Source organism: Scyliorhinus canicula, chromosome 9 (assembly GCF_902713615.1).
Source record: "Scyliorhinus canicula chromosome 9, sScyCan1.1, whole genome shotgun sequence".
Classification (NCBI taxonomy): domain Eukaryota; kingdom Metazoa; phylum Chordata; class Chondrichthyes; order Carcharhiniformes; family Scyliorhinidae; genus Scyliorhinus; species Scyliorhinus canicula.
In genome coordinates, this window is record NC_052154.1 from 136,170,989 (window position 1) to 136,184,643 (window position 13,655).

Sequence of the window (13,655 nt, forward strand, 5' to 3'; positions counted from 1 at the left end):
TCAAGCCCCATAAGCCTGCTCCACCATTTAATAAGATCATGGCTGAGGAGGGATCTTCCACTTCAATAGACATACCCCAATGAAACCATCTGTGGGATTTACACCAGCTTTTGTATGTGGTTACTGAATCTCAAAATATATAGACTCCTAGACCTACTTTCTCCAAGTTTGATATTTAACAAAAGAGAGCTGCAGAAATAAGTTAACAGTTAGGTGTGAAAGGCCATAATCCATCTTCCATGGCTATACGCCTCCAAGCCAGTCAGGAAAGGCAGCACCAGTTCGTCATGTGACCAGAACTGATTTTAGTTCACAAATTCTTCTTTTCCAGGAATTAGAGAGAAACTGGTCAGTCTACACAGAACAACTGCAGGACATCAGCCAGAAAAAGGCAGGAGATCCACATCGTTTTAAAACATGGAAACCGCTACATCTCAAATAGCCTCCCAGCCTAGTTCCTGTTCCAAGTCCACCTGTAAAGAAAGTTGACTTCCTAGTACTAAAACCACAAATAGCCAACTTTAAGACCTGCTCGAAAAAGTCCATCTCTTCAAGTGAATCCTGCAGCAATTCTGACATACAACTCTGGTTATTTGAATTTACCTAGACTAACCCTCCAGGAGAAAATGCCTTCTTCAACAGGCCGTAAAGACTGCATTTTCCTATGACAAGCCAAACATGTGAACTATAAACTACTCTTGTATTTACAACTTGTAAGAGTGCACTGTCCTCTTTACCTATATTTTTTCTTGAGGGTGTGTGTGGGCTGAGTGATTGACGTAACATTATGCTTTCAGGATAAATGCGTGTGTATGTGGTTAAAAAGAATAAATAATCCTCTTTATTTAAGACCGTGAATATTTGCTGCTCATTATTCAAAAATGGCTACACACACATAGACACTACAGGTTTGAGAAAAACACACACACACCTTCCTTTCCAAAAATACACACTGATTAAAGACAGTAAGAGAAGGGACTTGCGGGCTCAATTCTCTCTCATCCCCATCTCCAACAATGTCAATAATCAAGGAGTACAGATTCAAAGCAATTTGTATAAGGATTAGAGCTGGAGACATCTTTCAAACAGAAGGTGGTCGGGGCCTGTAACTCAATGCCTGAAAGGGTTAGAGAGGCAGAAATCTTCATCATACTTAAAAGATACTTGGATGTATATTTGAGGCTCTGTGATCTACAAGGCAGCAGACCAAGATTTGGAAAGTCAGATTACACTGGATAGTTCTTTCTCAGCCAGCCACAACATGACGGGTTGAATGTCTCCTTCTGTGCTTTAAATTTCTATTAAATGTAATCCTGTCTCCAAATTCTTTTGGAATACTACACTTTCTTCTGATTTATAGAGCTCGTTATTTTTCTGTATATTTTTTCCTTTCTTTTCCAAAACTCCTTTTGCTTTCCTTTTCTTGTTTCGCCTCACCACCCCCTATTTGTTTAGATCATTCCCCATCGGATTAATTGCTCTCGTTGACAGTAGTCCCAGCCTTGCTCAGGTGCAGGTTTCCCATGCTGTCCATGCCATTCCTGTCTTGTAAGTGGGCCCAATGATCTAGACACTTCCTTCAATATGCATTTACCTCCCTTACCTTGTTACTTCTAGACTGACAAGCATGTGGCATCGGGAATAATCCCAGGATAATTATACTCAAATTACTGTCAATTCTATTGTTCTAATTCATAAGACTCCATTTATACAAGTTCTGAATTATATTTAGCTGCTGGCAGGCAACACATCACTCAGGACCCTTGCTTGCAACTTCCTGAAGATGGAATCCCGTGCTATTATTGCTTTTACATATTTCACTTCTCCCTCTTGAGCCAGCACTTATTTCACGTTGCTGTGGTTTCACTCATGGTTTTCCTCCTTGAAATAGTTATGAATATCACTGCTATTTTCTCATGATTGGTTTGACATTTCTAGGGAACTCAATCCTTGCTTCTTTTCTCCTTGTGACCCTAATGAATAGTCACTCATTTCTTTTCCTCACTACCTCAAAGTGACTGCAGTTAACCACCAATGCGTCATGCATTTTAGCCTCCTATATGCGATAAGGAACGTTTCCACTTGTTCCTCAAACTCAGATTGTGAGCTTGTGCACAATTTATTGCACTTCTCCTACATGTAGGAACATGGGACACACATAGCCTTGAGGAACCGCAAATTGTGCAGGTACTACACATTGCAGGCTTCAGCGAGGTGGACACTTCAGTGTATTACACAGGTGGAAACTATGAACTAAACAGTGCATTACACAAACAGAAATTATAAACAATTGATCACATAAAGGGGCACTATAAATTGAACAATGCGTTACACAGAGCAAAATTGACTGTTTTCAGCATTAAGATTCTGTCCATTGCTCCATGAAAACCAAAATCTAACACCTTAGGATGGGTCAGAAGCCCATCACAGCAGGTTAAATAGAGCATAGCAATGAATACATTTCCTGATCAAATGTGAAGAGCGAAAGTCACTGCTGATATCAGTTTAAAAACAAATAACAGCGTTTTGTGATTAATTTTGTTTGAGAGAACTAACTGAGCAGCTACAAAGGGCAGGATCTCTAGGTCCTTCCCACCAGCGGGATCGTCCGGTCCGACTGAAGTCAACCCCTCACAGCAGCACAGGCAGGTGAGCCATGCAAAAACCATTAGACTTTGATGGGATTGGGAGATCATGTTGGTTGCCAATGGTTTGCTACATCTGCCATGGGAAAACCCTGGCTTAGATCAAGAATGAGAGAAAAACAAACAACTGCAGATGCTAGAATCTGAAACAAAAACAGAAAATATTGGATAGTCTCAGCAGGTCTGAGCATCTGTGGAGAAAGAAGACAGCTAACATTTTGAGTCTGGATGACTCTTTGTCAAAGCTGAGGCGAACTGGATTTATGCTGTTGTGGGGGGGCAGTGGCGGGGCAGTGGGCATGGAGCAGTGGGGTTGCATAGAGTGTCAGGGTTAGGTGGAGACTGGCAAAGGTGTCATGGAAAGAAAGACAAATGGAATGTAAATGTGAGTCATCAAGGCTAAGAAGGGTGCTGGTAGTTGTGCATTAAGAGATTAGAATGTGTTAATGGCGGAACAAAGGGAAGCAGCTTGTCAAACGATGACTAGGAACAGATGGCCCAAGTGTGGTGGGGGGAAGGGGGACAATGATGAGGGGAAAACCGATGGATGGAAGAAATAAAAATAAATTGATTGAAATAAAAATGGGGTAGGTGGAGGAGAGCGTTCACAGCCTGAAGTTGTTATACTCAATGTTAAATCCAGAAGGTTGTAGCATGCCTAATCCGAAGATGTGCTGCTCCTCCTGTTTGCATTGGGCTTCACTGGGGCATTGCAGTAGGCTAAGGACAGGCATGTGAACATAAGTACAGGACGGCGAATTGAAATGGCAAGCAACAGATTTGTCTGGGTCCTGCTTGTTGACGGACTGAAGGTGTTCTACAAAGTGGTCACCCAGTCTGCGTTTACTTTCTCCAATGTAGAGTAGACCACATTGGGAGCAGCAAATGCAATAGGCCAGATTGAAAGAGGTGCATGTGAATTGCTGTCTCACTTAAAAAGAATTTTTAGGCCCTGGGATGTTGAGCAGAGAGAAGGTAAAGGGGAGGTGTTACACCTCACCCTCTTCCCATGGCACCTTCCCATGCAGTCGCAGAAGGTGTACTCTACATTGGAGAGACCAAACGCAGACTGGGTGACCGCTTTGCAAAACACCTTCAGTCCATCAGCAAGCAGGACCCAGACAAATCTGTTGCTGGCCATTTCAATTCGCCGTCCTGTACTTATGTCCACATGCCTGTCCTTGGCCTACTGCAATGTCCCAGTGAAGCCTAATGCAAACAGGAGGAGCAGCACTTCATCTTTGGATTAGGCACTTCACAACCTTCCGGATTTAACAATAAATTCAATAACTTCAGATTATGAACTCTCTCCTCCACCTTCACCCCATTTTTATTTGTATCAATTTATTTTAATTTCATTTCATCCATTCATCTGTTTTCCCTCACCATTGCCCCCTTTCCCTCAAACCCACATGGGACATCTGTTCCATGTTCCTAGTTGTCTTTTGACACACTGCTTACCGTTGTTCTGCCTGTAACATACGCTAATCTCCTTCTTTTAATTTCTCCAATTAAGGGGCAATTTAGTGTGGCCAATCCACCTACCCTGCACATTTTTGGGTTATGGGGGTGAGACAAGGGGAAAATGTGCAAACTCCACATGGACAGTGACCCAGGTCCGGGATTGAACCTGGGCCCTGGGGACCCCATGAAGAAATTCTAATCTCTTAATTATGCCACTATCAGCACCCTTCTTGGCCTTGATCACTTACATTCCCTTTGCCTTTCTGTCCACGACATCTTTGTCAATCTCCACATATCGCTGGTCCTCTATCCAGCCCACTGCTCCATGCATCCCCCACAACAGTATAAATCTGGCCTTATTTCTAGTTCTCTCCAGCTTTGACAAAAAGCCATCCCGCCTCAAAACATTAGCTCCCTTCTCTCTCCACAGATGCTGTCAGACCTGTCGAGATTGTCCAGTATTTTCTGTTTTTGTCCAGCATAAGGTAATTGTTAAAACTGTAAATGTGAAAATCTTGGATTAGTGTGTGGAGATGCTGCCATTATCATTGTGTGCTGACTGAGAGAAGCTAATGAGTTCAATACTTCTCGGAAGTCAGATTTATATTAAGGTTACAGAACTTTAAGTCAATGAGGTAGAAGATACCAAAAATTCAATCTTTGATAGTGTCTAAGTCAAGAGTCATGGATAGGAAGGGAAGGGGATGGCTGTTATTATTGAATAGGTTAAAGAGGAGATACTGAGAATTGTTAAGATAAGTTGAGGAAGTGGGGATGGAATAAATATTAGTAGTAGAAGGCAGTAATGACAAGAATCGGTAGGGATTATGCCTAGCACTGAGTAAGGGATCAATAGAGGAAAATATGAGGAAAATATTAGAAATTAGCAAACACTCTTTCGTAGAAAGCGAAAACAAATCTCCAGTCAGCTTCTGTGATATTCAAAATATGTAAATGTAAGACTTCACAGACTTGATTGAAAAAGAATTTACGCACATGATGTTCCTAACAACACGGAACTTTGGGAAATTTGTCTGTGCAAGGATTCTGACATATTATCATTTTTGAGGGCTTTTTAAAGATCAATTTAAAATTTTATCATGATGTTATCTTCTACCTCAAAATACTTTTCAAGCTAATACTAGTTCAAGTTTGGTGTAACTATATTCAGGAATAACTCTACTGACTTCATATATTGCTCCCTTCTCATAGAAAAAGGTGTCAGGGTGGCTCATTATACAAAATGCATACACACAGAACTGGTCTCACATACTCAAGTCACTAGCACAATACATACATACTGCTTACACACAAAGCCAAGCTCATCATCTAGCTTTCCTAAAAATCTCACTTTCGTTTCCTCTGGTTCATCATCTCCTAATACACATTGAGCGATCAGTTTGCTGTTCTTTTCGTCAGATCATACCTTTTGTCTGACTGCATGCCTTGGTTTTGTTGGCTGTTGCTGGTCTGTAGATCAGGAATATTTGCAAAGTCATCTTGTTCTGTCAAACCCATAACAAGGGAAAGCACCACCATCCGGCCTTCACTGAAGAAACCCATTCAGAGGAACAGGGCAGGGAGAGAGAGATAAGTAAGAGAGAAAGATTCCAATATGCAACAGGTAGAGGTCAAACTCTGGTCTGGACTCAACTGCACCAAATGGGACTAGTTTGGAATTAAGGTTATAATGTAGATGGAAAAATACAAGTAATAAAATTTGGAGGTAAGTGTGCATGCCATGGAAGGTATAAGTTGAAAGAACAAGCCCATTTTAGGTCCAGTGGAAAAGGAACATTAATGATCATACTTGTGCAATTTCGGACACATGGGGCAGAATTTTACACCCCTCCCACTGGCGAGATTTTTCAATCCTGCTGAAGTCAATGGACTTCTGAGTGGCTCATTGTCATTATCCGGCCCGTCACGGCAGGGGTGGGGCCATAAAGTTCCACCCATGAAGTAATAAACAAAATTAGCACTTGATTTAAATCTGATTCATTATCATTTCAAATGGATTTGATTTGAACACCTGTATGAGATTGCAAATGAAAATCTTTCAAATTCTAAACAAAAATATCCTGGTCTCAGTTAGGATTGTGGGAAGGACACTACAATAGGCCTCAGTACCTTGAGCTAAGATGGGTTCCCGCTTCTGAATGTTATCCAACTACTCCTGCTGGAAAGTATGAATGAGTCAATATCAGACGAGGACAGGATGGGGCTCAGCTGTGATGCTCCGCGCAGTCGAATAGTCTGTGTCAAATATCTTGTTTGTTTAAGTTGCAAAGAAATAAATTGCATGTTAGAGACAGGTCTTAACTAAAAGAAAAAGGACAATACATAAAACATTTGGAATGAACAGAATAGGTATAAAATAAAACTGTCATTTAATTCCAATTCTCACAAATCTTGTTCTTTGACCTCTGCTTAAAAGTTATTTGGATGCATAAGGTATAGCATATGCATCAAGAAGTAGCAAACTTCAGTTTCAGATTTTCACCCCTTTCAAGTTAACTTTCCTTCTTTTGAAGGAGTTGACAGTGTAACCAATCCCACAGGTATTTGCCACCCATCTCGTTCAAGTAGCTATTAGTTACATGTGATCCAAGATGGCAAATGCTGAGAGTGTGGGATGCGCCACAGTTAAGTCTGATCCTGTCCCTGGATACACACATTCCAGCCTGGTAGAGTTCATAAACGTGAACCAGAGATGATATTTCCTCTTGTAGCCTAAGGGTGCTGAGGCAAATTGGAGATCAATAGCTGAGAGCAGCCTATGGGTTGAACGTGGGACCTTCCTGGTGTGGATGATTCAGTTCCACACTTAGCGGTGTTCCTTATAACTGAGACATCAGGGGAGCCCATTTTCAATTAATTTATTTTGAACCACCTGGGAGCTTTAGCTTAAACAAAAACAAGCCCAGGTAGAAAGCATGTCACAATTATTACAGAAAATGTATTCTAGGTGAAAATTAGAGACCAAATGTAATGTTACAAAATGTTTAACAAATGTTTTGCACACTCATTCACAGTTCACCTTGTTCACTGGTGATATAGATTTACTAGTGCACTTGAGAAGACAGGAGAGAAATGCTACAGATCACACCAGACCATCTCCAGGTGCAGCTGAAAGAGACACAGAACTAAATCTTACAAAACACATTTTTGAAAAAATATGTGGGTTCAGAAATTCTGTCAATTTTCAAATGAAAACAAGTTAAAGCATTTAGGAATGAACTTCAAATCTGGGATCGTGTCATGAAAAATTGGTTGTAAACAGAAAGCGAAGAACATTTGTTAAATATTATTATTCAGTTAGATCAGGATCACAATGGACACAGCCAGAATTGGGCACTAACGTTTCAACAGGACAAAGCATCTACCTCTGTGCCTTCAATTACTACTTAATTCTCTGACATTTTTACCTTTTTGTTCTAGTTTTCAAGCATTATCATTGTTCTGGCAGCTCAGTGAAGACACCTGGACCATACTTCATGAATCGAATATTGCACCATGCTTAGTTAACATGCCATATCTGTCCGGGATCAACTTTCAAACCTCTTCTTTTCTGCTGTAGTGGGAAGAGGCTCTCTTCTCATGTAAGAAATTCTACTTTACAGTCTGGAACTACAAGACCTCAAGCATTGGAGGTAACAGGTCACTTAACCTACAACTGTAGAGTTGCCAATGCAGTGCCTTTACTTCCATGACCTCCAGTCACACAATACGTGTTCTTGCACAAAAAAAGCCTCCTTTCCATTAGTAAAGGAAAAGGCTTGGTATAATTTTTAAAAATGCATTTATTTTGCGCCTTTCACAACCATCAGGTGTCTCAAATCACTTTACAGCCAATTAAGGGTAATGTAAGATTCTGTTATAATGTAAGATACAAGGTAGCCAATTTGTGCATGTCAAGCTCCCACAAATAGCAATACAATAATGACCAGATAGTCTGTATCTGTGCTATTGTTTGAGGGATAAATATTGGCCACTACACCGGGGATAATTGCCCTGCCCTCTTCACCATAGTGCAATGGAAATCTTTTTGTCTACCTGAGGGGGCAGATGGGACCTCAGTTTAATATCTTATCTGAAAACCGGATGGGGCTAGGTTGACTGCACACAAATGGATTGGACATTTCAGTTCTATTAAATAAAAATGGAGTAATTGCCCTGCAAAGGAGAATTTGTTACAGAGATTGATTTCCCAAACGTATCATAGAACATCAACCATTTACACACAGTTCAATCTCAAATAGCTTGAATAAAGCCGAGTAGTCTATTCAGAGACCATGAACAAAGAGGAACCTTGACTTGATTGACAGGTAAAGAGCTTGTCTTGTCAATGTAATCTTTTTCTCCTGCACGGCATTATATTTACATTCAGGAGTTGAAAGGAAGAGGGGAAAATAATTTTGGAAGCTGTAGTGATATTGGCTCATTAGTGTTCCGAAGGAATTGTTCCTAATTAACTAAATAAGCATATTGTAATTATTTGCCATTTCTTTGTTGCACGGTAGAACATTTACTCCAATTGAGAATCTAAATTGTTTCTCCCAGCTGGAAGATGAATGCATCTTTATATGTTCACATTAAACTTAGAACTCATTCTTTTAACCAGTAGGCTACTGGTATGCTATCAGTAACTGGTCCGTCTCACATGAAACAAATTGCAGTCGAACAATGACTAATTTAATTAATGTTCCGTCTCTGCATCACTTGTTCTTTTCTTTTATCCGGAGCCCTATTTTGCACCGCAGATAAAATTTTCCATGTATACATGACCTGGTGAAAATATTGCATTGAATATAACTTAAAACCATATCCAGCTGTTGATAATTAGATGGAAAACCAGTAAAACTTAGTACACAAAGCCAGTTCAGCCCAGTACCAGTCATTTCCCAAGTTTTTCCGTTTTTTCCAGAAAGAGTAACCTACATATTTTTCTTATCATCACGTGGTCAGCGTTGTGTTTTGGAGTGCGATTGCATTCTTTAAAGATTTTTTCCTCCTCTCCATCTCAAACTTCCTTGTGCTGCACATTTAAGGATAAGAAGGCAGTTTGAGGAAAACAGTCCAAGATTTGAGCGAGTTAGACTCAAGCTATCTTAACATTATAGCTGAGACTATTTTTACTGGGATTTCCACGGCTCTTATATTGACATTATGGTGGGTATTGGGAAAACATTAGGGGAGATTTCACCCCTGTGGATTCTTTCTAATATAAAACAAATGCCCCCTCCCCAGGAACTGCAATTCTGGCTGACATATGACCAGTCCTCAAGTAATTAATTCAGCCACTAAGATTGGCAGTGAATGGCAGTACTTGACTACGCAACTAAGTCTGATCCAATTGTTCATCAATGTGTTGTACACAAGCACTTCCCAAATTTTCACCTCCCTATCCCAGAAGTAATGAGGTCAATTGTAAAACACCTGCTGCTACCTCAGCCAAGGTGAACTAACACACAAAGATCACCTCTGACCTTGTGGTTCAGTGAGACAATGCTTCATATTTCAAGAGTTCTAATCAAATCAACAGAGACTCCATCATTCCAAACAACCGCAAGGTGCTGCTTGAAGTCATCGGAAACAACCCCATGATAGTAAGAAAAAATAAATTGCAGTGAAAGTCTGACTTTTGGACTGACTAACTTTAGCCCAGGGCTGATCCTAGAGAAAACATAACATCAAACCTCTACCTCATAGCATTTCAGTAACGGAGAGCAACAGATGCAATTTCAAAAAGCAATGCAGCACTTCTCAAGATTTCCACAATAAAGTGTGTAACGCAACAACACCTAACAAGAATGAACCCCTTCTCTCGATCTCTTCAATGCACATTTCAAGATGATTATGAAGCCATAATTTGAATGTGCTGTAATATGCATATGTCATTATATTAACAGCTGTAAAGAAAAGGGAATGAAAGAATTATAGCATAGTCTGGTACCGCAATCAGCTGTTAAGGTGACAGAGTGAAAACACAAGTCATTACATTTAGCAAGAACAAACAGGAATGGGCATGAAAAAGGGGATTTGAAGTTAGATATGAATGTTCTGCTACTTAGAACCCTGGATTAGAGTAGAACCAATATAAAGATAAAAATTATACTTACTTCACCAAGAAAACGTTTAAAATGCAAAATAAAATTCAGGAGGCTACAATATCTTACTGAATCGTATTGAATGTAGTGAAATGGTCCAAGGAAATCCACAAAACAAGTGGATTGGGCACAAGAAGTAAATGGAACACACCTAGGAGGTGTGTACGATAGCAAGTTTTGAGGAGGCTCTATGATATGGACAGAAGTAGATACTATTAACACCCGTTTGTAAGTGTATGTCAAATGTGTTTAATGGCTTGTAGATGGTGGGCATTAACTGGGGTTTCATTCCTGACCTTAAGTGAACTTATCAGGGGACCATTGAGCAATCAGTGAGCAGCCTGCAGGACTTAGAGTGAGCTAAAATATAAACTTTGCAGTTCTATGTAAGGTTTGAATTTCCTTTTGATGGAATTCAGAAGGCTGGCTTGGGGAAATTGAAGTGGTTGTCCCTGGAAGTGACAAAGACAGGATTAGCTTCAGAACAGAAATAGATATTCAGAAAAATAAATAAGTACAGAGAATGCTGAAAACTCTCAGCAGACAGAATTGTATCTATACAGCGAGAAACAGAATTAACATATCAGGTCACTGGCCTTTCATAAAAACTAGAAGAGCTGAACAGCTTTAAGGCAATTGCAGAGACAGGAAAAAATGAGAGCAGGAAAAGAACAAAATGCTGTGACACAATAGCCATAATGTGGAGAAGACAGTGTTGCACTGGGGCAGGCACAGTAAGAAGTCTTCCAACACCAGGTTAAAGTTCAACAGGTTTGTTTTGAATCACTAGCTTTCAGAGCGCAGCTCCTTCATCACACCTAATGAAGGAGCTGCGCTTTGAAAGCTAGTGATTCGAAACAAACTTGTTGGACTTTAACCTGGTGTTGTAAGACTACTTACTGTGATATAATAGGGTGAAGGGCAGGATTCATTAAATGACAAAATAATGGTACAAAGCAAATGGCTCAAATATAGAATCAAATGATGAGTGAAGAGAAGGTGTAAATGGTGATAGCAGAATTGCAGAGGAGGAAGACAGCAATGAAACTGTGGCAAAGAAAAGTCTTCCGTGGCCCAGAAACATGAGGGAAGGAAGGCAAGTGGACCCCATGGTTGCAAACTCCTCTACTGTCCAAGATAGTAACCAGCATGTGGTATTTGAAGCTAACAGTGAGATCAGTGAACAGAACAGCTGCTAAAAGGTTAAACCCTCGGAGTAAAGTTTCTGATAAGAACCAATTGCAATGGAACTTGCTAATTTAAAAAATGATGTAAGTTCTATCTCATCCACAATTTGATGGCGTACAGGCAGCATAATAACAACCACTGATTTGAGGGTGACGGAGATCTAAAAATGAGTACTGTGAACTCATTTCTGAACTAATCCTATTTTTCTCAATTGTGCTCCAGAGAATTATGCTGATCGGCAAATTTCTGATCCAATGAGAAAGGAAGCATTGCTGGATCGGTTCTGGGAAAGAGGTGGTTCAAGTTGATCAAGTGTCAGTAGGGGAATGTTGAAAGAACAGTTCAATTTAAATCCCTGGAAAAAGTCAAGGAGCAACCTGGAGTGAAAATATTTAATTGGAGGAAGGCCCATTTTGGTGGGGCCACATTGAGAATAGACCTGTCCCAGGTAAATTGGAATCGAAGATTAGGAGGCAAAACGGCAACTGAGCAATGGGCTGCCTTCAAAGAAGAGTATTTGTAAACAGTTGAGGTACATTCCCACCGGGGGAGAAATAGGATGATCAAAGGCAGAGCTCCCTGGATGACACAAGAGAAATATGAAGCAGATAATGTAGGTGTATGACAGATGTCAGGTTTCAAATACAAGAAAGACCAGGTTGACTACAAAAGATCAGAAAAGGCAAGGAAATAAGAACAACAAAGATAGAGTGTGAGAACAGACTGGAAGCTAATGTAAAAGGGAAATCCAAAGTATGCTCAAGATTAATAGTCAGGATACCTAGAACGGAGATCGATGTCTGGAGGCAGAGAGCATGGCTGAGGTAAAGTGCTAATTGAGTACTCCGCACCTGATTTTGGCAAGAATGATGATGCTTCACAGTCAGTCAAGGAGGTAACTGAGATCAGAATGGACTACAAATTGACATAGAGATGTCAGAAAGGCTGGCTTTTCTTAAAATTGTTCATTGCTAGCAGGACCAGCTCAGACATATTGAAGGATGCTGAGAGAAGAGAGGGTCGGAATTGTGGAGGTACTTGCTTTAACCTTTCAATCTTCTTCAGATATGGGGATGGTGCCAGCAGTTTGGAAAATTGCAAATGTTTTACTCCCTTATTCAAAGGGACACAAAACTTAGAAATATTATGATCTGTGATAGGCTACACAAGGACATAAATAGGCTCGTGGAATAAGTGGACACATGGCAGATGCATATTAATACTGAAAAATGTGAAGTGATACATTTTGGTAGGAGGAATATAGAGAGAAAATATAAACTAAAGGGTACAATTGTAAAGAAGGTGCAGAATTAGAGTGAACTGGGGGCATATATGCATAAGGCTTTAAAGGTGATAGGAAGAAGCCAGAGTGATACAGTTGGCAGTGCTCCTGCTTGCGAGCTGGAAGGTCCTGGGTTTAAGCCTCACACTGGGACTTGTTGGCCACAGAACAACCCAGCCACTGTTGCAAGCATGCTTGCATGCATTGGCGCCAGTCCCTAGCTCGGATAAAGGGTTGAAAAGGCATCCAGCTGCAAAACGACCCACCAAATCCAAACAAATTGATGGTTGTTAACGAAGGGTGATCAACCAGCATTGTGGTGACCTCATGCAACATGGGAAAAGCAAACAAGTTGAAGATGGTCGGGCAGTTTGAAAATAAAGTGGTTGGAAAGGCAGATGACTAGACCTGATGCATGGAGTGTAAAACAAGGAAATTATGATTGACTTTTAGAAAACATCAGTTCAACCTCAACTGCAGTATTATGGCCAAATCTGGGAATTGTAATTTAGGAAGGATGTGAAAGCTTTAGAGCGAGAACCGTGATGTTCAAGTTAAAGAAACAAAACTCAGCTCTGGGTGACATTTTAGCCAGAGGGAACAAGGTCAGGAAAGAAGACAATCATCCTGGAAGATAGAAAATGTCCTGAGCCAAGGAAAATGTGACTGGGTGATAAGGAATTTGTTATCGTACCAGAGAAGCAGTAGCAATAGCACATGGCAAGACAAATAGGGACAGCATTGTGCATGTGTCCATATAGCTTCATACATGGTGACCCCCGAGAAAATAAAGGGCATAAAACAAAATTTAACAGTAATGATTTGCTTGGTGTTTTTCATATCCTCAAGCCAACCCAAGGGCAATAAGCGATCAATTAAATGGTTTTAAAAATCTTACCATTGTCGGTGTTTCTCGTAATTAGTTTGGGTACAACAAAGTGCCACAAACAGAGAATAAAATGGATG

General features: G+C 40.4%; 1 protein-coding gene across 6 annotated transcripts in view; it reads right to left on the reverse strand.

The window, feature by feature from the left end:
• LOC119971728 (synaptotagmin-7-like) overlaps nucleotides 1-13,655 on the reverse strand; it is an 883,832-nt gene that overhangs the window by 206,723 nt on the left and 663,454 nt on the right. For 3 of the 6 annotated variants that reach the window (XM_038807686.1, XM_038807685.1, XM_038807687.1), the window contains one exon: nucleotides 5,536-5,658. The exons of the other annotated variants lie outside the window; for them this stretch is intronic. In XM_038807686.1, coding sequence (XP_038663614.1) covers nucleotides 5,536-5,658 — 123 coding nt within the window. The remainder of the gene's footprint in view (nucleotides 1-5,535; nucleotides 5,659-13,655) is intronic. 6 annotated transcript variants of the gene reach the window in all.